Genomic DNA, 25,127 nt, shown 5'->3' on the forward strand with positions numbered 1-25,127 from the left:
AAAATATATATTTAAAGATAAGTGGCTCTAGGCATATACATTTGTAATTATGTTTACCAAACTTACTTAAGTGGGAAAAAAAAACCGTAGATTAAATATAAGTTAACAAGTAACTTATTTGGTAGTATCCAAAAGAAAGATGAGAATAATAAACCAAAGAAAAGAAAGTCCTTTTTGTGGCCTCCATGAGTACTAAAAAGGTAGGCTAATCAGCGGTGGTACTATAAAGCGCATTAAACAAAGGGAAGGACATGATCAAAGTGGATTATCTACTTCAAAAATGTAAGGGATTGACATGAACTCTTTATAGCAATTCATTTTCCACTGAGGTTGCGGTGAAGTGGGACATAAATCTTGAACTCACGTCTGGTAAATTGTTAGCTAAACGGCATGCTTTATGCTATATACATTCGAAAAAACTTGTTTTTCAAATGGTGTGCTCATTGAATGGGGTTTTAAGGTTGTCTTAGAATCTGAAAAAGTCGTGACAACGAATATATGTTGTTTGTAGGCAAAGGACATGCTTACGATGGAATGTTTAAATTGAACATTGGTAATGATAATTCTCCTTCGATTTATATTATTAATTTCTTTTTTAGATGACATGCTAGATTAGGGCATGTGAATTGTCGAACTCTCGAGAATTTGATGAAGTTAGGATTGATCACATTTAATCTCATTGATGATTAGGAAAATGTGAGATATGCAAATAATAATAATAATAATAATAATAATTAATAAATAAATAATCGAAAAAAAAAAAAGAAACCTAGGTCTTTTTCAAATATATACAAAAGTTGTAAGATTTTAAAGCTAATTGTTTGTACCAAAATCTTGCAATATCGAATCAATGGCACAGATGGTGACACACGGCATATTTGATATGTCTAAGGTATGCACTAAGTATGGGAAGAGCAAATCGTATCTTCGAAAAGCTTTGACATTTAGGCAATCTTTGAAGAATGATGAATAACCGTTAAAGCCACATTAGCAATGGAGTTCGATAAATGCATACTACGATAAAAAGTGAGTAACTACTCTTTCCTAGTTGGTTATTCACAAAGGTGCCGCGTGGATGATCAATCATTCTTACTCCATGCTCAAGAAAGCTATAAAAAGTGGTGGCAGATGTAAAGTAGCTCTCAAAATTCAAACCCAAAATCCTACGATGAAGCAAAATCAATTCAACACAAAATATTATTGTTTATCTTGGTTTAGGATTAGTCTATCCACCGCTCATCAATCGTAGACCCCTTAGATTGGAAGTAACCTTAGTTTGTTCATGTGAACATGCCATATCGACTCATAGTTGCAACTGGTAGTTATAATTCCCTTTAATCAATGCTTGCACACCATATTTGAAGGAATATCTTACTATTGGAATCTATCTACCAACGCTTATATGTTGGATTAACTGTAGGTATAACTCTTGGAATTGTCTTCTTCTTGCTCATCAGCATGTTGCTTCAAAAAGCACCCTACTACTTTCAGCTAGACCAGTGATCCCATTTCAATGGTAAGTTAAGTATATTTTTGCATCCACCTCTCAATTTTATTTCATTCAATCATGCAATTATTGCACCTTCATATAGTCTTTAATTCTCAAGGCAAAAAGAGCTCATTGGAGGATGAGTCACAACCTTCGCAAGTTGCCTAATTAATAGGTGTATTATTGTCTGAATAGATGGTTGATTTGCTGGTCGCTCAACCAAGCACCACGTTGTCTTGATGCAATGGGTCAACAATGATCACGGTTTAAATCAGATACGATTGGTTCTGGCACGCCCGCAAAGCAACACACATATCTCGTCTGGTTAAAAATTACACCGACACTAATATATAATGATGTATGCAAATTATATTGTACAATTGCCAATGGGAAAAAATGTATTTTATTATCTCATAAATAAATATTCTAAATATACCTATGTATATATGCTAAAACATACATATGGAGCTTTAGATACGTTCAAACTTTATAAAGTAGTAGTTGAAGAATCAATTAATTAGGAAAAAAACCAAAACACTTATGCTAGATAGTGGAGGATAATGTTAATCGGATGAATTCAATGAATTTTATAATTTACAAGGTGTGATGCAGCAGATCTTAGCCCCACATACTCCTCAACAAGATGATGTAATTAGAAGAAAAATATAGACTCTAGTAGAAATCATCAATATAATCCCAATTAACTCAAGTTCAAACAACTACATGTGGCATGATTTTGTTGGTTTCCATTGATGTTAAGTATCTTACTCATGAATCATCATGACTATGGATGTCTTTGATGGACATGATACTGTGCAATAGTTAGTATGTAAAGGTATTTCGAGTTTACATAAACGTGGGTTAAAGGAGAGGGATTCATCTATTGTCATTGGAAACATGAGAATCGATACAGTGATTATTAATCGAGGGGGAGTTGTAGGTCATGGATTTCAATACGTTGTTGTATTATGGCCACCCCACAAGTTGTAAGATAAGCATGTTACTTTGTGCCCATCCTATATGAGTGGATTGATGAAGAACTAGTACCAGGTCCTTGACTTCCAAAAATAATGGAAATACATAATGTTTTAAGTTTTTCAAAGGTTATTGCCCAAGAACACCTGAAAGCTATAATTTCATATTTCAAATACCATAAAATAAAACCACATAGTTTATATCAGAACCAGATGCGACTGATTGCATAGACGATTTCCACATTGTAGATTTATCGAAGTAGATCTTCCAACTTAGATATTTTTCCGATCTATTGCAAGTGAATAAAACATCCGAGAGAGAATGTATTTTCTTTAATAAGAACCAAGAAAACATGATTACTGCTTATGCAAAAGAATGAAAGAGGCTACTAAGGAATGAACCAAGGTGATAAGGATTTATCTCACTTTTCTCTTCTCCACGAGGGGACGTCTAAGGGGGGAGGGGATCTCCAAGCTTTTACCTTTTAAAGAGATGTATACCCTTTGCAATTGTATTTTTAAATAAAGGAGCAATTAGAGTTCTACGCTGTTGTTCCGCCACCCCATGTACTTCAACTATACCCTATTGTGAAGGAAGATGTATGTTTGTACATGACCATGATATATTTCTTTCACTGTTAAGGCCATTCACTTATGATCTAAATCCAATGTCAGTATGAAATAGACTTAGATTTTATGCATAATCATAGGTGGATAGACTTAATAGTAGACGTTATGTATAAGATTAAACTCCTTCATTTATACATCTTTTTTCATTTTTCAACAATGGGCTCCACCTATGGATAAGCCTAAATCCGAGGTCCCACACGCCAAAGCCGATAAAAATCATCAAAAGATACTAAACCATCCATTTAATTTGAAGGAAATTAATGCAAATGCAGGTCACAAGAGAAAGCGGCATTGGATCAGGGCTTGGTCTAACATACCTACTCTTCTAGGCCCTAACCACTGAAGAGGCCTTAGCCCTACAACCATGGCCCCAAAAAATACGCGCAGGATAAGATTAGAGGTAACCCTTATTTTATTTTATTTTTTGGTATTCAGGACTCATGATGAATCCTATCATATAAATGGTTTTGATCATCCAAATATTACATAGATACAATAAATATTAATGAGATCCCATTCCTTTTAATAGTGGTGCCCCACTTGATGACTAAATCATTAGATGAATGGAACAGCTCACAGTGTTTTTTAATCGTTCATTCTTTTTGCAGTGGTGGCCTTCTTGATGATTGGACCAGGGCAGTGGTCAGGCTCGCCTACTCATTGTCGCCCTTAGCGTAGCCCAATATAGAGACAAGGCCCACACTTCAAGCTCGGCCCTGCCCATGGGCCAAGTTTAGAGCAGAAGCCCTAATCCTACAGAGCCAGGCCCATTGCCACCGCTATTCGGGATGGGGCCGCCTTCTTAGAAGGCCTTACTGGGGTACACATGGCCCACTTCGTGGACTATGATTTCACTTCACCAACGACTACACGCCTTTCTAGAGCGCATGTATGAAACATGTGGTGATCGGAACCGTTGTTTCGTTGGCCCATCACGTGGATGCACTATATATCAGAAAACAACCGTTGTTCTGCTGTATGCGTCCAATTGCGAAATGCAAAACGGTTAGATCAACGGTCCATATTGAACAATTATTAAAAATACAACAATGGGATGGTTGGGGTTTTCATCAATCACTTGGGTTTATGGGCCCACCAGATCAACAATCCACGTGTGCAGGGCGCGACCTGGCTCTTGGGAAAATAACAGATTTGTCGAGGTCTGGCAGATTTCTCCTCTTTACTCAGCTTTTTCTCTCTCGTTTGCAGAGTGGGGAGATGAGCGCAGGTTAGATTTCTTCCCTTCTTATTTTCTTTTTCCTCTTGCATAAATTCTCTTTTTAGTTATCAGGTCCTGGAGTTAGAAGGATTTAATTTCAGTTGGGTTTCAATCAGTATTGCAAAATTTTGGTAAATTTCTTGTATGATTGTTGTTATTATTTTCGAAATTCGCCTCATTTTGATGATTGTTGAAGCCCCCCTTTCATGTAAATCAAGTGGGTTCTTCCCAAAATTGGAAAGCCATGTTTGGAATGGCGTCCCAGAACTGAAATGAGCTTTCTTAACTTGTCTTCAGAACCTCTTTTGATTTTATGAAGATTTGGGTTTTTATTGGGATTGGAAAAGCTGGGTACTGAATGGTGTCCCAGAACTGAAATGAGCTTTCTCGAGTCATCCTTGGAAGATCTTTGGAGTTTATGAAGATTTGGGTTTTTATTGGGATCATGTAAGGAAGCTTATAAGCATCATAACTCGACCCAATCGGCATTTGAATCCCCAATTTCAAGAAATTATAATATTTTCAGGAAGCTGAAAAATCTCCAGTTTAGTGAGATTGTTTTGTTCTTTTCTTGTATATGTGGTTTTGAATTGCCACCGAGACAGCTATTTGCATTCTCTTATAGTTAGTGTAATGTGGGTTGGCTTGAAATCTCGCTGAGTCGAGTTGACTCTGCCTAGTTTCGAGTCGAGTTATTGAGTTTAAGAACCATGGTTTTCTTATAGCTAGTGTAATGTGGCACGTGCATAAGCATGTGCCATAAGGAGGTGCAATTTGCATAGAGTTAGTTTAGCATTGTTTAATAGATAATGGCGCTCTTCACCGTACACATGGCATAGTTGCACAGCAATCCAGTCTGTCCAAATCGCTGACACAACTATGGATGAAGCATAACCAAAAAATCTACACAGAGAATATTAATGATCTGATTTCCCTTTGAATTTGAACCACTCACTATGTTCCTTTTAACCATCCAGTTGCTGACCGCTAAAAATGGACGGTTAGGACCGCTTCGCAAGTTCGATTTTAGAGATCTTCTCCATTGAATTGTGAATCACGATTTCAATGGTTTTCATGACTGTCAATTGGCACCACTTGTGCAGAGGATGAACCACCACCATTTTGAAAACATTTCAACACCAACAAAGTAGTCTATCTCTGTGCAGGCAGTGTAACCTGCTACAAAAGCAACCTATGTACACACGAGGCAGGTCACAACATGACAGAAAGTCAAGGATCCAAGTTGTTCATCATGAAATTCCTATCATACAAATCTACAAGCTATGAAATCAGCCACATCAGCCTGTTGGATTGTCCTCAAGTGGTGAAACAAACCAACGGATGCTGGCAAGTTTTATCATAATTCTACACACATTGCATCCTATCTCCATTTTTTTCACCATGACAAGCTTAAAGTGCGGCCCACCAAATGTATGTTTCAGATCACCATGGTTTTTAACTAAAAATGTTAACTGCTGCTTTTTATGTAGTATAGATATTTTGTCGTTATACTGTTTTGACTCTCTTGGATCACCATCGTGATCCTAGCCTTAACCTAGTTAGTTGTGGCCGACTTACAAATCATGTTTCACCAATCATTCTTATCGAATGTCCTATCCTATTCCTGGGCAAATGTACAAGTCTTCATTTCCATTTTCACCACCATGAATCCTTTTAGATCTTTCTTTTTAAGCCCTTCCAACCCTAGTCAAATTTATCCTCTTTGTTGGGGCCATCTCTGGTTTTCCCAGGACATGGCCAAACCATCTCAATCATCCATCCATCATTTTATCTTTCTATTGGGTCTGCTCTTTTGCTGCTTCAGACAATCTCACCATTGACTATAATCTTCCTTGTCTTTTCACAAGCCAATATCAACATCCCTGTCTTTACAACACTAATCATGCGCTTATGTTTCCTTCTAAATAATTGCCCAACAATCTGCCTCATATAGCTTAGCCAGTTGAATAGCCGGCTTATAAAACTTCCCCCTATTGGCATGTGACGATCATATATACCTCCGTAGGCACATCTCCACTTCATCCATGTAGCTGTAATTATACTGGAAACAAGCCACTTTGAGGTATCTTCCAATTCTCGCTTTCACTAAAGCCCAGCCTTAGTAACTCTTCCAAGTAAAGTTCCATTCCAAATAGTCTTGATTCTTCTTCTTCTTCTCTTTTTTTGGAAAAGTTTGGTTTTGCCAGTTTTTAAATCTCTATGCTCTTAAAGCTTTCTTCAATACTTGAATTTGGCATTCACGTGCGTTCTAATCTCTCTGTCTTCCACCTCATCATTACTTCTCAGAACAAAATGGTTTCCATCATGTCGTCTACAAACAATATACATCAAAGGATCCCTTCCTGAATATTAGTAGTTGATCTATCTATAAGAAGTGCAGAAAGGTACTTTGTTGACTGTAAAGGCCACCACTAACAGGGAACTCAATTGTCTCGCCACAAACTCCATTTTTTAACCAATGTTTGAAAACCTGGAAAGGACTTCCAACTTGTTTTTGTGGGTGTTGCAGTCCAATTGCTGGTCCAACCAGTCCAACTTGGCCTGTTTTGGCTAGGAAATCTGCTTCACTAAAATGATAATTAAATTATTTTTTTTTTTAAAAAAAAAGAAAAAAGAAAAAAGAAAACCAAAAAGAATTAACAGCTAATCTGTTGTTAGCCCAGTGGCCAGAGTATCTGGCTTTCATATGGAAATAGTGGGTTTGAGCTTTTAAAGACAGTTGAAAATTTCTTTTACAAAAAAGTTATCCCATAGCTGACCAGGTTTTTAGGTAACATGGTCACTTCCGGTCCAAACTGTTCTGACCTCCCAGTTGGTCCAGGTTTTGAGACATTGCTTGTAACAGCACCCTTATAAATGTCTTTAATGATATCGGAAAATAAAATAGGCCAATCTGTTTTTATTAGACTCTATTCAGTTTAGTATGGATTTATGATAACTTCTAATATTATAGATGTCTGATTGTATGAGCTCCTATCGGTTGTCATGTGTTGCTTAAACTCATCATTACATTTCATCATGATATGAGCTTTGAAGTAATCCTACTTTTGAGGGTAAATTCTTGCCTTCTAATGATAGGCCGAGAATGGAAATACACATAGTTATAATCGACTAACAATGGGCCACATATGGTTAACATCACCAACCATACTGTGGGCCCCCATGTGGAAATACATGTTTATTTATTTATTTTTATTTTTTTATATATTGACTAACAATGGGATCCATCTAGTTAAGATCATCTCACAGTAGGCTATATGTGGAAATATTGATGATTAGGATTGACTATGAATGGGCCCACATGGCTAAGATTGTCTAAATGGCAAAAGAGAAAATGTGATTGAGATGGGAAAGAAGGAAAATGACTTTTCCTCTCAAGTGAGGAAGCTGTATTTATTAGGTTTTAGAATAGAAATTGAAAAAGGCTTGATTTCCCATGAAAATTTTGAGAAAAAAAAAAGAAGAGAAAACAAAACAAAAAAAGAAATTTTATTTCCTTGGAAAATTGATTTCCACGTTTCAATTTCGGTGAATCCAAACAGGTCCTAAGGGAATTTGTTGATTCAGGGGAAAACAGTACATATTACATTGTCAGCATTATGTACAATACAGATATGTAAATAGTCTTCAACTATTATAGATAGCCTAGAGACTCTTATCTTTGATCTTAGAGCCAATGATTGCATTTTCCACCCATGGATTTCGTGAAGGTTAACTACCATGCAGTTGTTGGAGCTGCTTGTAGAACTTTTGCCAATTCACCAACTAAAAGCTGACTCCAAATTGCTGTGAAAAAGGCTAAAATGATAATGTTATAGAATTAGAGCTGGGTGGATGAAAGTGGAAATGTGCCCAGGTAGTTTTGTGTGATTGCAGCATGCCTATGAAAGTAAAGGGAAACTTTTCTAGGACAACTACTCAATTGGCGCTGCTATGTGGGGCAGAGTGCTGGGTAGTCAGCATTATGTACAATACAGATATGTAAATAGTCTTCAACTATTATAGATAGCCTAGAGACTCTTATCTTTGATCTTAGAGCCAATGATTGCATTTTCCACCCATGGATTTCGTGAAGGTTAACTACCATGCAGTTGACTGCATGGGATCATTCTTCATATGTGTGCATGTACGTGGTACATACACTATTTGCAAATTGTGGGTCATGGGCAGTGGTTGAGTTAAGGTTCAGTGAGGGGCTTGAATGTGTTGGTGTCAGGGTCCCTATTGTTTTGGGCAACCAACTACTTGAGCATGACCTTTCACCTGTGTTGGCATTTTGTGTTTGCTTTGCTTGTTCACACTTTAGGCTGTACATCCAATAGTTGGATTGGGGATCAATACTAGGTGGGAGAGTGTTGGCATGTGAGTGGTGTTTGAGCCTTGCCATGGCCGGTGCCAAGAGTTCAGGCAGAAGAGGAAGGTTAATGTCTAGCAGGCAGCTGATTGTAAAACTTTTGCTACTCTACCATTTAAAAACAAAACCCATATTTCTGTGTGAATCATGCTACCGACAGAAGTTTCAACAGACTCATTACTCTTTTTACTCTTAAAAAAAATGGGGTAATGAGTATGTATAAGCTTCCATGGGTTGAATGTTTTCCAATCTCTTGAAGACCCATGGCTCTCTATCAATTCTAGAGTGGTTTGGACCAACTTATTATTATTATTATTTTTTCTTTGGCTCTTGGTATGTGTTGGATGAGACAAAATATTAAGGACCACTTATCTTTAAAAAAAAAAAAGAGAGAGAAAGAAAAAGAAAAGAAAAAGAAAAAGCACTATTAAGGACCACTTGTTGCCTCAATCGGGCTTTGGCCCTTGATTTGCTCTACCAAAGCTGGTTGTTAAGCTTAACCTTGATTGTTCCGACAGTCATAATCCAGGTCAGCAGGTTATTTTGGGGCTGTTAATGACTCTTAAGTGACTGGCATGGTTTTACTTATGGGGAGCCAATGCCGTGATAGACAGTGTGGCCAATTGGACTATGGCACTGCTCCATTTTTATTTTTATTTTAAATGAATTCAGCTATCTTCTTTTGGAAGGGAATGGTTGGCATTTTATTTACTCATCACTCATTTATTTAGATTAAATGAGGAAAAAAAGCCTATTCTAAAGTAATGGGTGTCAACCAAATGTTCTATTATCTTATGTTTCAGTTAAATGCAAATATACATATCCTTGTGTGATTTCAGTTTCTTATTTATTTCATCTGGTGTTGCATGTGCTGTGGAGGAAGTCACATATGTAGTTCTAGAGAGAATCATATTGCCATAATTTGTATGGTCTCTTTTCCTTGTTCGTGAAAGGAATTCTTGTGCTTTGGCAGGTGGTGCATTTGGTGGAAACAGGGGATTGAGACCGGTACCTCCAGAAAAAGGTGTATTCCCTTTGGATCACCTCCACGAGTGTGATTTGGTAGTGCTACAACCTTTTTGCAAGAACTTAAGTTACCTTATCTTTCTTTAGATATGGAGAATTGATATGCTATATCACTATATACTATGTTAAATTAGAAAAGTCTCAAGTCCAACCAGTTGGGATATAAATTGCTGTCCACCCAGCTGATAACTTCCATCCTGTCATTTGGCCCCATCATGAGTATCACCTTGTGCAAAAATCAGCTACATCAACTCATCAGGTAGACTGCACTCGTATTTTGTTGTTTATCACTGCTAGAAATTGTTTTCTATGATCATCCTTCAAAAAAAGAAAAAAAAAGAAAAAAAAAAAAAGGAAGAAATTGTTTTCTAGGATAGTCGTGTATCAGTCAAACTGAAAGGGAAATTTTATAGGATGGCTATAAGACCATCAATTTATGGGGCGGATTGTTGGGCAGTTAAGGAACAATAGGTTCATAGGATGAGTATAGCTGAAATAAGGATGTTGAGATGGATGAGTGGCAGGACAACAATAGAATTAGAAATGAATGCATTAGAGGGAATTTAGGAGTGCACCAACAGGTAATAGGATGAGGGAAAGTAGACTTAGATGGTTTGGTCATGTGCAGTGGAGACCAAAAACTGCACTGGTTAGGAGTGAGTTGGTAAAAGTTGAAGGCTCTAAAAGGGCAAGGGGAAGGCCCAAAGGGATGTGGGTGGGGTGGTAGTAAGAAAAGACTTGACGACCTTTGGGCCAACTGAAGTTACGGCCTTGTTAGAGTGGAATGGTGGAAAAGGATTTATGTAGCTGACCCCAGTTAGTTGGGATAAGGCTTAGATGATGATAAGAAATTTTTTCTATGGTGTGGCCGCATGATAAGTGGATAGGGCTGATTTTTTATGAGGGTGGTTCTTGTGGTGGGTCTAACATATTGGACAAGTTGGATGTCGTACGTACATGACAGGTAGGAAGTTATCTGCTGGGTGGATGATCACTTATGGTCCAACTGGTGGGACTTGGACCTTCTTGTTAAGTTATATTGTATTATTAGGTTTGCTAAGCCCACAAACTTGTACAAGGCAGCCCATCTACGTGGCAACACATGTGTCAAGGTGGCGCATGATTTTGAGATCGAAGCTGTCCATCAGGTGGGTCTCACTGTGTACATACCCTTGCCTAAAATTGGGCCAGTCCCTTGCATAAAATCAGGTGGGTGACAGTTTATGCAACTGGACGGTTGAAAAAACTTTGCCAACTTTTTTTTAAGCCATCTGTTATTTTCTCACGTTGAGGTGCATGTGATGAGTGGACTAGCCAGATTCTTGGGACGAGCATCTAGACACTGGGTGCACCTGGCGGACGGCATGGATCTCAAAGCTGTTTGCCACACTGGTACATCTGGTGGTCTGTAGATGCCCATGGATTGGTAAACCTGTATATATGTATGCACATAAGTATCATGGTGATGCTATTCTCTATTTAAGTGTCTACAAGTTCTTGATGTTCAACTCAATTTTCTTGTTGACTAGTTTTTGGTGTCATGATTATGTCTTAGGATAAGAAAGAATATATTTCTTGTCTCAAATCTTCCGGCTACCAGTCGGAAAGATGTAGACACTTTTCAAAGAAGTACCTGGAATGTCGTATGGAAAGGTTAGTAAGCTGGCTAGTTTTCAGCAACTGAATGTGTTTAAACTACTTGAGTTATTGTGTTGCACTCATCTTAACTTGGGAATTTTTGAAATTCGTTATCCTTGGATGATGCATCAAACCGACTCCCTATGTTTTGTTTATTTAAAAGGGAAATGATATTCACACGCACTGCTTTTGATATGTACACCCCTATGTACTCACATAATGATTGGCATGCACTTAACCAAAGAAAAGGGATGTATGGTGCATAGATTTAGAACTTGCTGTGTCCACTAGAAACTCAGCTGAGCCAACTCTACTCAACAAGATTTTGAGCTGAGTCGTTGGGAAACTTGTTTCTGGATCTGACTTGGGATGACTCACCGTGACTCAAACTGAGTCACTCGGTGAGTTACAGTGTCCTACTACAGGAGAGAAACTTAACTGCATTGTTTGAATTATCCCTGATATTATCTACATCTCTAGCTTGATGATATCGAGAACACGGGTAGCGATACCGATAACACTGGTAGTATCAGAAATTCCAAGTATCGGCGTTGTATTGCCAATATTTTCCATTGTGTAAATTCCAAGTACTTGTGCTGTCAATGTTTCGATATCGCCAATATTTTCAACTGTATAAATTCTAGGTGTTGCTTGTATCGCCAATGTATCGACAATATTTCGATAATATCACCAATGTATCGATATCGCCAAAATTTTGTTTATTACAAAAATTTTCACTTCAAATTTTTTTTGGGGCACATGGTTGTATGCAGTATTCAATTTGTCGACGATAATATCAATAATATGGCTTTATTATCGTTATCTCAATATGGGCGATATCGAGACCACAATCTATCATTTCCTTTCCAGTTGTCGATGATTTCTCAGCAAAATATTGTGCGTTGTCTATATTCTGAAATATCGATGGATGTTTGGATGGGACGTTGGATGGTTGGACTGATTTCTTACGTCGACACATGCTTTTAGGCGCCTATTAAATGGAAACTTATTATAGATATATTCTTTTTGCAATTTTTTTATTCCTTAATATGCAAATATGTATATTTTAGTATCTCCTGAAGTTTCACTGAAAAATTCCACTGTTTTCCCCATGTTTCTCTGCATTTCCGGTTATCGGCGATATTATCGACGATATTGATATTGTTTCCACATCCCCGGCCAATGAAACTTGTAGTGATAGCCGATACTGATACTTCGAGCGCTGCTTAACTGTGTTAAGTATCTATTCTGTTCCTAATGTTTAAAATTTATAATTATTAAATATTGAGTCGAGTCGAGTCAAGCCGACCCAGCTGAACATCGAGCCAAGGTGAATTTTCACGTTTTGGAACTATGATATGGTGTAGCAAGCATATGGGTGCAAAATGAGCTTCCTCCGTAAATTGTGAACATAATTAAAATCCCAGTGTTTGGTCTTAATCTATCGCTTATGGGAACATCAATTTAACGCGCATCTTTGAAACTTCAAAGTCGAACCGAAAACTTAGTCAAAGCAATGACTACCCTCTGCCTTCCCTCAGTGGTTGAGATGCATTGTGATGCAAAAGGTCTTAAAATGGTGCAGCTCAAAACACATGCTGTAAGAAAATAAGGCCCCATTCTCAATGCTAAGAAAATGGCTTGGCATAGCTTCCTTTTGCGTGTCTTGTGATATACTGCAAGAATCTGTTTCATCGTGGTTCCTTTCATCATGTCTGTAGGGAGGAGATAGAGGTTGCCATTGGCTATAGATGTTGTTAAAGGAATATCTCAAGTGATGGGGATATTTGATCACTATCTTGTAATTTCTATTAAGCCTTTTGTTGTAAATTCTTTTTTGAATCAGAAAAGACCTTTCATTTCAGAACACACTTATTATCATGATATTATGATGGTATTGGTAGCCACATGAGTGTGGTTTGCTGGTTCTATGTAGATGTCTTTGTTTTATTGACAGGTGTGCATTCTCGGGAAGTCCAATTCCCTGGGTCATTTATCTTCGTGTATTGCACTCGCCATTACGTGTTGGTACTCGTGTAGGATTGTGTGGCTTATGTTTATAGTTCTTTATTACTGGTACTTGTGCATAGTCATTATACATTATCATTAACACAAGTTCAGTGGCAGTTTCCACGTCTCTACATGCATTAGTGGCAATTTGAATCAAATCTTCCTTGGAACCAAGACCATTAATTTTTAGCATTTGTGAAAGCAACCATATAGCAGACCCCAAATGGCTGTGATAAGGCTATGATGATGATGACAAGGATGATGAACTCGACGATATGCCCCACCAATCTCTTGTAACAACTTGGAAACCTTTGACAGCAAAAGAAAATTGATATGGGTGTTTGCTGATTTATTGGGTTGCATTTGAAAGTCCCTCAAATTGGTCTGGCACCCAATTTCAATTGGCTCAATGCTGGAAGTGTATTAGGCAGTGCCCTATAGGATTTTGTTTTGTTTTTTGTTTTTTGTTTTTTATTCTGTCAAATTGGGGCCAACTGATTTGGGTGAATGCCTTTGTGCCCAATAGGAATATAAGAATTCCAAACATTCCCTTATAGGTGACTTGCTATTGGAGCATTGTCCCCATTATTTGGGGTCGGCTTTAAGAATCCTATTTTGCCAATCATATCCAAAACATGAATTCTCATGATCAATTAGTATTGAGTTCAACAACAACATCCCTTATCCAGGATTGGAGCTGGCTAGCACATTGCTGCTGCCCGGAGTTTCCTCTTTAGAGAACTTACCGTTGGATTTTAAGAGCTTTGCTAAGCATACACACGTGCGATAAAGCTCATGTACATGCCACACGTGTGCCATCATGGCACATAGGTGCAAGATCCAATCCATCCATCAGGTTGGTCCAACCCTCTACAGGTTTTCCCAAAAATAAATCTGGTCCACTCAGCATGTGGACCCCAATATTTGAAACAGGTGGATGGGCCAGAAAACTCCCCCTAGTTTAAAATCTCTCGTGACAATGCTTGGCATCTTATTTAATGTTTATTTCTGCTCGTCTAGGAACTTGATGGCAAAACAAGACATGTCAGAGCTCGGGTTTGGCAAGGAACATGATGCAGAAGCTTCAGATGAGAGGAACATAAAATTGACGATGGATGGGCCTGCATCATCACAAGGTGGGAAGACCATAGCTACTTGAATTAGAAAGCCTGTCCTAAGGCTTTTTACTGACTTTGGGAGCTCTCTCTCTCTCTCTCTCTCTCTCTCTCTCTCTCTCTCTATTACACTAGAAAAATGCATGATAACAAAAACCCAACTGGTTGGCATAGTAGGCTTATTATTTCTCGTGTAATGAGAATGATTTTTTGTTATCTGAATGTGTTGTGTAATGAGAATGATTTTTTGTTTTCTGAAAGAGTTGTTTAATGAGAATGACTTCTTTTTTCTTTTTTTTGGTTATCTGAAAGTGTTGTTTCTTGTGGGGCATGTGAAATTTTGGCCTATCAATCTGTTATGCATGAAGCTTGAAAGATTTAATTTCATAACAAACTCAGCAAGACTTGATTTTTGGAGTATCAGTACTCAGTTTCTACATTTATGGTTGAACATGGATCCAGATTCCTGCTCTCCCACCATGAATGGATGGGCTGTATCCATGCCTAGTACTCCTGACCTGCAACTGGAACGGCCAAGTTGAGCTCATAAATTTAGGGCTGAAGTTGAATTTCTTTGTTTGATTAAATGCTTCTTCAATTGCAGGAAAGAAATCATCGCCCTTGAGCTGATGCATGGCATTCTCAGGTTTTCATTATAAATTATTTTTAAAAAAAAAAAAAAAAAAAAAAAACAAGTGGGGTTCATTGGTTCGGTAACCCAGATTCTGGACGTGATGGGCCCCCCATACATGGTTCTAAGACTCGGATGAGTTGTGCAAGTAATCTTGGATAGGTAGTATCTGATATGGTTGTTGAATGTGGACCTCTGCTGTATTTGGTTTTTGTTTTTCCCCCCTTTTAGAACGCTCCCTGAACAATGGAATCACCATGGAGTGCCCATGGCACCTGTACACTATTAAAGGTTTCTGGGCGATATGGCGCTTCAGATTTTCCACCTGCTACACCTCCCCTGGGTGGGTATAATGGCTTGGGTATAGGTCAACCTATTTGATAAGAGTATATGTTGAATAAAGATATATAAGCCATTTTTATTTTTTTTTTGTTTTCTATCTCATTTTGTCCAATATAAAGCTAAAGAAAAGCACAAAGGGACAAAAACTAACATTTTAACTTAACAAAAAAACTAAATGTTTTGTTGAAATACACAATACTTCATAGGTACTATGGGTTAAAATCCGGCCAGTGTGATCATTAATTGCGCTACAAGGACCGCCCAACTGCCGGCAGCACAAGCACCTTCAAAGCCTCATGTAAGAGATCGAGTCTGTTCATTTGGTTGGCCCATTGGTCAGGCCTGTCTCGTCATCTGGTGGGCCACTTAAGCACATGAAAATGGATGGGGATGGATTTTCCCACTGCAGCTCATGCTTAGGACATGAGCCCAAAAACCAGGCAATTCAAAACTCAAATGGGCCATATCAGGGAAAACAATAGGGATGGAGACATGGAGATATCCACCATTAAGATCTTTTTGGATCCCATTCATGAGATGATTCCTACTAGGTAAAAGGTGAAAGAACAAGTATCAGACTGATCCAAAATTTAGGCCGTTCAAATGGCAGGCATCCCTATCCCTACTGTTCCCTGTGGTGTGGTCCACCTGAGTATCAGATCGGCCCAATTTTTGGCTTTACAAACCCGAGCTGTCTGAAATGATGGACGGTGTGGATGTCACGAATACATCACGGTGGGCTCCATGCAGCTTTCTGTTGCCCCGACCTCACAACAAGTGTAGTTGGAAGGTCCTCCAAAATGAATGGTAAAATATGAATGATGAGAAAGGCGCAGGAGTTGAGTTCTTGTAGCCCAAAGCTCGATTTGGCCCACCAACCAACCATGCGAAATCCACTCCTTCCATCAGTTTCGCCAGCTCATATGAGGATTAGATCTCCAAAATTAGGCAGATCTAAGGCTCAAGTGGGCGACACTACAATAGACCGTGTGGATTGAACACCAATGGAACCTTCTTATGGTCACAAAAGTTCTATCTCATGCTCAAATTTGTGTTTTCATTCCTCCTGGTGGGAATCACCTTATACTTTATGAACGGGTTGGATGGCATATAAACATGACAGCGAAACAGTTTCCATGATCACATTTTCCTATGGTGTGGTCCACTTGAGTCTTCGAACCTGTTGCACTCGCTCTAAGAAGGTTTAAATGGCATATCCACTGTTTCTTGCGGTGTGGTCAACTTGAGTCTTAGAACATGCCGCATTTTGGGCCATTTGCAAGAACATGAGCCGGCCAAACTGATGGACGGATTGGATTTACACTTACATCCCCCTGGCCTCACATATCTTTGGGTTACAGGAACTCTCCGTAAAACTCGACAACTGCCCATATTCAGCGGCGCACACGTGCGGTTCACTGAGGCAGAGGGGGACTTACCATCAGACATGAAGGTGGGGCTCACTTGATGAACGGCCCGGATCCCAGGTGTGGTCCACAACAGGCTATTTCCAATCTATCAAAGAGAAATGATCTCCCTCCAAACGGATTACAGACAATCAACGGTTCCTCCACTGCTCTTTTCTTTTTAATTCTTACACACACGACAGCTGCTGCCCGTCTCCGCCCAAAACCCCCCTCTGACATCTGACCCACACCACCACCTCCGCCTCTTGAGAATCCCAAATGAGAAAATGGCGCTGAAAATCCCGCCCCCTCTCTCCATCTTCTCCCCCAAATCCCCATATTGCCCCCGCCCCACCACCGAAATCCGCTTCTCCCGTTGGAACAACGCCAACGCTGAGAAATTCGTCCGCCGCGAGCGCGCCCAGAAAGAAATCGAAGACGACATCCGCCGTGAACGCCGTTTCCAATCTGCGACCAACATCGCCGAGAATTACGATAACGCCACCGACAACGACTCCTCCCTACCTGAGTTCAAATCCGTCGGTACCCCTTCTTCTCCTTCTCTCCCTTCCATCCCTGGAAAATCATCCAAGTACTCCAAAAACCCTAGAAACCCTAGAAATGCTAACCCTAATTTCTCTCACCCTGCCTTCCGCCGCTTCTCTCGGGCCTCTAGGGTTCCTCCTGATGACACGGGTAATGGTCTTGTCGTCGGGGATAAAGGCGTCTCGTATCGGCTTCCCAACATTCCATTTGAATTCCAGTATAGCTACACAGAGACGCCGAAGGTGAAGCCGCTGGCACTGCGGGAGCCGCCGATCATGCCGTTCGGGCCCAGCACGATGCCAAGGCCGTGGACCGGGCGGGCCCCGCTCCCAGCCAGCAAGAAGAAGCTACCACAGTTTGACTCATTCCGGCTGCCGCCTGCTGGGAAGAAGGGGGTGAAGCCAGTGCAGGCGCCGGGGCCATTCCTGCCAGGGTCAGGGCCGAAGTACGTGAAGTCGAGGGAGGAGATATTGGGGGAGCCGTTGACAGAGGAAGAGGTCAAGGCATTGATTCAGAGTTGTTTGAAAACAAGCAGGCAGTTGAATATGGGTGAGTGTTGGAGTTGATTTTTGGGTTTTTATATGAACTTCTTGTATGATTTTTTATTGAACTGAAATTGGTTTCCGTCATTTTGATCAACTGAAAACACACTCCCCACCTTCTGGTTGGTGGTCACCAAGTTGATGCTGGCAACAGTCAACAGTCCAAATTCAGATGGTTAAGATTGTCCAATTAATGTCATTTCTAGGCATTGTGGGCCTTGCAACATCCACAACAGGCCCCGCAACATGGAATGTCTGAACTGACGCAGCTGTATGCCAATTTGTACTGCGCATGTGCTGATAATGCTCAGTTATATATTTGCCATAGAAGTGGTTTTTTTTATTATTATTATTATTATTATTATTATTTACAACACAGGGTGTCCCCACGCCTTTTGAGCTGGTTGAATTTATTTAAACTTGAAATAACTGTAGAAACTTTTAAATTGTGTATTTTAATATATATGATGGTCTTCTATCTATTTGGAATTCTATTCTGTTTGTTGATTTTGGCGGGATATTGCTGAAGCTGCAATTTTGATTTCTTTTCTTTCCTTTTCATTTGTTTGTTTCCTTTTGAATTAACTGTGAAAGATGGCTAAAAGGTCACAGACCTTGTAGATTTTGAGTATTCAATGTCGTTCTGTAAATTGAAAATGCAGCAATATCTCTCAAATATTTTTTTCTTCTTGTCATTCTTTTGTTTATTTTTGTTGTTCATGTTATTGTTTCAGTGCATTTTCATGATCTTGACCACCCCTCACCTTGTGATTCTTCACATGATATGGTTACATTTTGAGGCTCGTTACTTCTCTATCGAGAGTACTTGGTTATATTTCACTGATTCTTTAGTTCTTCTTTTTGTTTGAATATGTAATACTATCTGAAAACTCAAGTCATACTTGTAGATTCATTTGGACCTTTCAAATAGTCTAGAAGTTGCTTATAACCTTGTACATCCAATAATTGGGCAATAACCTTGCAAAAATAAGGAATAATTAGGACATCTTTAGGTATGGGTATTTGATGACGCTTGCTGCTCCATGATTAAATTTTATGGTTCGTTGTTACTTACAACAAGAAAAAAAAAGAAGCATGCCCATCCATTTGATTGACACTGCCATACAAACTGAGCCCCAGTAATGTTTTGAACTTTCCTGGGTCTATTTGCATCCGGTTTTCATTAGCATCAAAGTTGTGACTGATAATATAAAAACCAGTGGTTGGTTTAAACCCTATACCTGCACTATACCCGCAGACATTTATGTTGCTGTTTGAGCATTGTGTTTGCACTTTTCCTGCATTGCTGGAGCATTGTGTTTTCACTTTTCTGCATTGCTGGTATAAAAATAAAATAAAATTCTGCATTGTTTATTATGGTTCATTTCTGATGTCTTAGATGCTCTGTTGAGAGGACTTTTTGTTTGTTATTTGATATGACAGGAAGATTCCTTGCATTGTCATTGTTGTTTCTAATCACCAATCCTAATGCAGGTAGAGATGGTTTGACACACAACATGTTGGATAATATCCATGCTCATTGGAAACGGAGAAGGGTGTGTAAGATAAAATGTAAAGGGGTGTGCACGGTTGACATGGACAATGTCCGTCAACAATTGGAGGTGGGAATATTTAGACATAGTTCAAAATCCCCCTGTTTTGTTATAATGCAGCCTAACTGAACTAAAGCTACAAGAATCATAACTTAATCAACATGATGGATCGTGTTCCATTCATGCTGTATGTCCCACCCCTTAAGAGGTTGTGTTACTGAGATTTAGGTGATTTGACAGGAGAAAACCGGAGGGAAGGTCATCTACAACCGAGGAGGGGTACTATTCCTATTCCGTGGCCGAAATTACAACTACAAGACTCGCCCTAAGTTTCCTCTTATGCTCTGGAAACCAATAACACCAGTATATCCACGGTTGATCGAGCAGGCTCCAGAGGGATTGACACTTGAAGAAGCAAGTGATATGCGCAAGAGAGGACGCAAACTGCCCCCAATATGCAAGCTTGGTAACCTACTTACTCTCTTCAGACTATATTGCTGGCTATTATCTCAATTAATTGACTTATGTGTATTTGAGTTTCAAGACTACATGTAGAAAATAGGTATGGAAAAAGATTCCTCATGATTTCTGCCGATAATCATTTCAGATGAGGAGACTGGTTCTTGTATTCTTTGAAAACTTGATCCAATGACCATTTCCTCGTAAGGGATTGGTTGCCTGCTGCGCTAGGGATGATGGCCATTGGGTTTGCATCGTCGGGCCAGCCGCTTAAAATCATTTTTACTTGAAATTTTTGAAAGAAGGAGCCTGAGCTATATGCAGAAAAAAATATATATATATATAAATTCTTTGCTATCCATGTTGAACAGGAAAGAATGGTGTGTACTCTGATCTTGTAAAAAATGTCAGAGAAGCATTTGAAGAGTGTGAATTGGTGCGGATAAACTGCCAGGGGATGAACAGAAGTGACTACAAGAAAATAGGTGCCAAGCTTAAGGTTGGCTAATTTTCATCATCATTAATAAGTTTGTTTCTTGTATTTTATTCTTGATAATGAAATATACCTACTTGGATCCTGCAGGATCTTGTGCCTTGTGTCCTAATCTCCTTTGAACGTGAGCATATACTCATGTGGAGAGGAAGAGATTGGAAATCTTCTCTTCCCAAACTAGAAGATGACAGTAGTCAAGCTGCAGAATCTACCACAGAAGGTGCAACCGCCAATTCACTCAATGTTGCTGATACGATACTTGTTGAACATCAAGAAATATCAGATTTAGGTGCTGGAAAGAGCTCAATCCCAGATGGATGTCCTGAAACACCCATTCCAAGCATTTCCTTGAGCACAGAAGACTTGGATGTGGAAGTGAAGGATATTCCCCATTCGGAAATGGAAAATCAGCAATTGATGACGGTTCATGGGCTATCCACCATGTCAGATAGCATGAGCATTGTTGAATCAACAGCTATATCAGAAGTCCCAAAAGATGAGATTGGATTTGTTGCTGCCTCCAACAGAATGGTAATTCATGACAAGGTGGCGGCTGTATCAGAAGTCCGGCAGAGTCCTGATGAACTGGAACCATTGACAGAAAGTTTTCAGACTCAAGTCAACACAGGATCAAGTAAGACCTGTACAGAGGGAGTCCTATTGCTATGGAGGCAGGCCATAGGGAATGGAAGTGCACTGGTTTTGGATGATGATTCCTTGGATGCTAACATTGTTTTTGAGAGGGCTGTTGCTCTTGCCAAGACTGCTCCTCCGGGGCCCATTTTCAGGAGCAGAATCCGAAAAGTCGTGGTCCGGAAGGATGAGGAGCAAAAGAGTGAGGTTTTGGAGGTGAAAGAAATTGTGGCTTTCTCAGAGAAGAAGAGTAGTGAGAGGAGGAGTTCCAAGAATCCGAGAAGAAAAGATTTCCAAGATGCTTATTCTGATGTAGTCCCACAAGGGAGTCTAAGAGTAGATGAACTAGCAAAGCTCTTGGCTTAATACAATGTTTCTGTTTCCTCAAAAGAATACTGCATGGCCTAATTGTTTTGGTTTCTTTCTTCTTTTCGGGTGGGTAGTAAGGTGGGACCAAACTACAAATTTTGGTGTTGTAACAAATGTTTTGGAACCCAGATTGGACAGGATGGTTGGACCAGTTTGGACCCGAACCAGCTACCAAAATGGGCTGGTCTCCTTAAAGCCTGGTCAAGTATGGGGCTGGTCGCCCTAAAACCTTGGGATGTCTGTCTTGTTGAAATACAATGTAACTGCATAAAATCTTGAACCGATGACTTCTACTAAAAAGGAAAATATTTAACCACTAGGCTAACAGCAGATTAGCTGTCAAGTCACTTCATTATTTATTATTTGAAATAAAGATGATTTCTGGGCCAAAACAGGCCAAGCGGGTTTGACTGAATGGCCCAAAGAAATGGTTCAAGGTCCTGTCCAGGTTTTAAAACATTGGTTGCAACCAATGTTGGCAATATCCGATATTATCGATATTGGATGTCAGTGATACGAAATTGATGGGTGCATGTCAATGATACCAAATCGATGGGTAGTAACAAAGGAAAGCACGGATTCCTTAATATCGGCGATGATATTACAAGTTATCGCAATGTATTAGTAAGTATTGGCGATATCGCAATGTATTAGTAAGTCTCGGTGATATCGCCCTTTTTTTTTGTAAAGGTTTTTACTATGTATCGACAATACCGTTGATATCGATGTATATCGTCAATACTTCACAGGAAACGAACACATTCCTTAGAAAAAAATTTTCAAAACCGATTTTTCCTCAATTTTCTTCATATTGCTCTCTTCTAAGTTGTTAGTGGGTGGATTTCGGTCCATCCTTTGCTTGGATTTGGGAGAAAAACTCACATTTGAAATCAGAATCAAGATTTTCTTGCATTTGTGGCCGTTTATCATTCAGTCAGTAATTTTGCATTTTGATTTTTTAAAATTTTTTTAAATCATATAAATTTATTGTGAAATGATAAGAAATCATTTATTCTTCATGTTTTGCATCGAAAATCAAGGATTTCAACCTTCGATTTCAAGATTTGAGTGTAGGTGACCCGATTAGGGGAAAATTGGAGAAAATTCGAAAATTTTTCAATTTTTTTCAAATTACTTGCATGCAATGTTGCACTCTAACCATAAAATCAAAGCATGTATGAGGCCTGATCTACTTATTTGATAACTTTTTTTTTTCAAATTTCGAAAAATAAAAATTATTTTTAATTTAAAAATATTAAAATTTTATTAAAAAATATTATTATTATTTTTTCGAAATTTCCTATCAACCAATGACAAATTGAATGCAATTTGAAACTATTTAGGAGTGTTTGATGAGATGATCATTATATATGATTTCTAGATTTGAGTGTAGGTGGCCCAATTTGGGGGAATTCGGGAAATTTCAAAATTTCTCAAAATTCTCTCAAATTGTTTGCAATGTTTTCACTCCAAATATGAAATCAAGCATGCATGAGGCCTGATCTACTGGTTTTTTAAGTCCTCAAATTTCAGAAAATAAAAAATATTTTTTAATTAAAAACAATAGAAAATTATTATTATTATTATTATTTAATTTCCCTTCAACCAGCTATCAATTGAGACAAATTTTAAAGTATTTAGGAGTGTTTGATGAAATGATTGTCACATATACGCTAGTTTCGAAGTTCGAGTGTGTCCCAATTTGGAAATTTTGGAAAATCGATTTTTTTAAAAAAAATTTCTCCCAAATTGCTTGCAATGTTGCACTCCAAACATAAAATCAGGTATATATGAGAGCTAATCTACTGATTTAGGAAGTTTTTTGTCAATTTTCATAATAAAAATTTATTAAAATATAAATTTGAAAAAAAATTATTTTAGATGTAGTACCTTGCCTTTCTACTACTTCTTTTGTATTGAATGAACTGATTATATTTTCATACATGTCTTCTTACATTTATAAATGTTATAAATTCAATTTGAATATAGTTGCATTAGTTTAGTTAGACAACACATAGCTTGGGACCCTATACAAAGGAAATCTATTATGTGTGTGTGTGTGTGTGTGTGTATTTGAGATGTTATGATTTAAAAGTGTGTATTAAGATTTTTCAACAATCTTTGAAGTTTCATTAAAAAATTAAACCAATTTCCCAACGTTTCCCCATGTTTCTCAAAAAGTGCGATAAATTACCCGATACAAACGATAGATCCTGTGCCATAACCAATACGTATTTGTATCCCAAGAGTGGGGGTACATAACGCAATACTGATAGTGCAAACATTTGTTGCAACTTGTACGCTCTAGTTAGTACTTAATTTGCTGAAAGTATTAGCCAATACTATTGGTATCACTGGTCACAAATATGAAAACCAAAGGAGGTATCACGAAAATTACATTGCATGGACCCTGAAACAGGGCTGGGTAGTCACGAGTCTTTTAACATCTCCTGAAGTTCCACTGAGAACTGCCACCATTTTCCTGAAGTTCCCCATGTTTCCCTCAGAATGCAATACATTACGCAATACATGCGTTATTTCCCAATGGTTCAATGATATTTCCCCACAGCGTGCAATACCAATGCTTTGAACATTAGTCACTAGAGACACAAGGACCGGGGCTAATAAGGTATGGTTAATTTGGGCTTTCCTTACTAGTGTAAGGTAAAGGTGATGAAATATTGGCATTTTGGCTGTCTGCTGTGTTGCAAATTCAGCCATTCAGATCTCCTTTTAAATGTGATGGGTGATATACTGGCTCTTTGGTTGTCTGATTTGTATTGCAAATCCAGTCATGCAGATCTCTCTTTTTTTTTAAATATGATAGGCAATGAGATAGCTTCTTTGACTGTCTGATTTATATCGCAAATTCTGTCATGCAGATCTTGAGGATATCAGATGACTGAGGAAAGTGCTTCAGCTTACATGTTGTGGATCATGCTTTGATGATTGTAAGTTAGTGCTGTGAGATTAGAATGTAGATCTTGGGCAATGAAATGGCTGAAGAAGGACACTCTTTATTCTAGTTGCTGGGTGCAAAATAAGGCAGGAAATCAGGTATGCTTGACATCTTCATACGATTTCCATTAATTGAGAATTTGGACATGTTTAAGGACTTTCATCCATCATATCATGTACTCAAGCCTTTCTCACAGCAATTTGTGGTTGGTTATTGAATGGTGGGCTATCAAAAAGCTTTGTGATCAGCTGCCTGCCAGACAGAAACCTTCCTATTTTACCCAGGTTTTTAGATAGGCCTGTTAGTGGATTGGGTTTGGATAGGGTCCTATAGTACCCAGACCAAGGATAGCCGAGTTCAGGTGTTGCGTGGTCCGAGTCCTTTTTGGGTACCCATCAGGTCTTTGGATCTAAGATTTGAGTTGGCTTCGGTGACCTAAGAAACCTCATTTTGTTGTAACATAATCAACACGTACTTGATGTATTTTGTACTGTTAATACTAACCAGACCCAACTTCACCCAATCTGACCAGATTTTAATCAGGGTCCAATTTGATGGACCTGACAGGAATCCGTTTGGACAGAATTTTTAACTCAGTCCAAAAGGCGAGACCCAAACCCACCCTGATTTCTGAACTAGTTCAAGAAATGGGACTCGAAACAAAGCTAAAATCAGGTCAGGTCCATTGGGTACCTGTGGGTCCACGTCACAATGACAG

At 38.7% G+C, this 25,127-nt stretch overlaps 2 protein-coding genes across 4 annotated transcripts; both read left to right on the forward strand.

Moving 5' to 3' along the window:
• The first annotated feature begins 3,786 nt into the window (after positions 1 to 3,786).
• Positions 3,787 to 14,770, forward strand: LOC131222991 (uncharacterized). Of its 3 annotated transcripts, XM_058218262.1 has the most exons (4): positions 4,153 to 4,321; positions 9,661 to 9,749; positions 11,269 to 11,366; positions 14,382 to 14,770. In XM_058218262.1, the coding sequence occupies exons 1-4, from the start codon at positions 4,180 to 4,182 to the stop codon at positions 14,518 to 14,520; spliced, it is 468 nt and encodes a 155-aa protein (XP_058074245.1). In that variant the 5' UTR covers positions 4,153 to 4,179; the 3' UTR covers positions 14,521 to 14,770. The 3 variants fall into 3 exon arrangements, with proteins under 3 accessions (XP_058074247.1, XP_058074246.1, XP_058074245.1); XM_058218264.1 differs by lacking the exon at positions 14,382 to 14,770 and having other exon boundaries at positions 3,787 to 4,321; positions 9,661 to 9,711; XM_058218263.1 differs by lacking the exon at positions 11,269 to 11,366 and having other exon boundaries at positions 3,807 to 4,321; positions 14,382 to 14,597.
• A 2,258-nt stretch (positions 14,771 to 17,028) lies between these two features.
• On the forward strand, positions 17,029 to 21,502 carry LOC131222992 (CRS2-associated factor 1, chloroplastic). The gene is made up of 5 exons (XM_058218265.1): positions 17,029 to 17,950; positions 19,438 to 19,565; positions 19,737 to 19,962; positions 20,327 to 20,454; positions 20,539 to 21,502. The coding sequence occupies exons 1-5, from the start codon at positions 17,143 to 17,145 to the stop codon at positions 21,445 to 21,447; spliced, it is 2,199 nt and encodes a 732-aa protein (XP_058074248.1). The 5' UTR covers positions 17,029 to 17,142; the 3' UTR covers positions 21,448 to 21,502.
• The last annotated feature ends 3,625 nt before the right edge of the window (positions 21,503 to 25,127 follow it).

The sequence above is a fragment of the Magnolia sinica genome, chromosome 13 (assembly GCF_029962835.1).
Source record: "Magnolia sinica isolate HGM2019 chromosome 13, MsV1, whole genome shotgun sequence".
Lineage (NCBI taxonomy): Eukaryota > Viridiplantae > Streptophyta > Magnoliopsida > Magnoliales > Magnoliaceae > Magnolia > Magnolia sinica.

Coding starts and splice junctions, on each gene's coding strand:
- LOC131222991 (XM_058218263.1), top strand. CDS start 3,985: ATGAAACATGTGGTGATCGGAACCGTTGTTTCGTTGGCCCATCACGTG. Junction 4,322..9,660: donor GAGTGGGGAGATGAGCGCAG/GTTAGATTTCTT, acceptor GTGCTTTGGCAG/GTGGTGCATTTGGTGGAAAC. Junction 9,750..14,381: donor ACCTCCACGAGTGTGATTTG/GTAGTGCTACAA, acceptor CTGCTCGTCTAG/GAACTTGATGGCAAAACAAG.
- LOC131222992 (XM_058218265.1), top strand. CDS start 17,143: ATGGCGCTGAAAATCCCGCCCCCTCTCTCCATCTTCTCCCCCAAATCC. Junction 19,566..19,736: donor ATGTCCGTCAACAATTGGAG/GTGGGAATATTT, acceptor GTGATTTGACAG/GAGAAAACCGGAGGGAAGGT. Junction 19,963..20,326: donor GCCCCCAATATGCAAGCTTG/GTAACCTACTTA, acceptor CATGTTGAACAG/GAAAGAATGGTGTGTACTCT.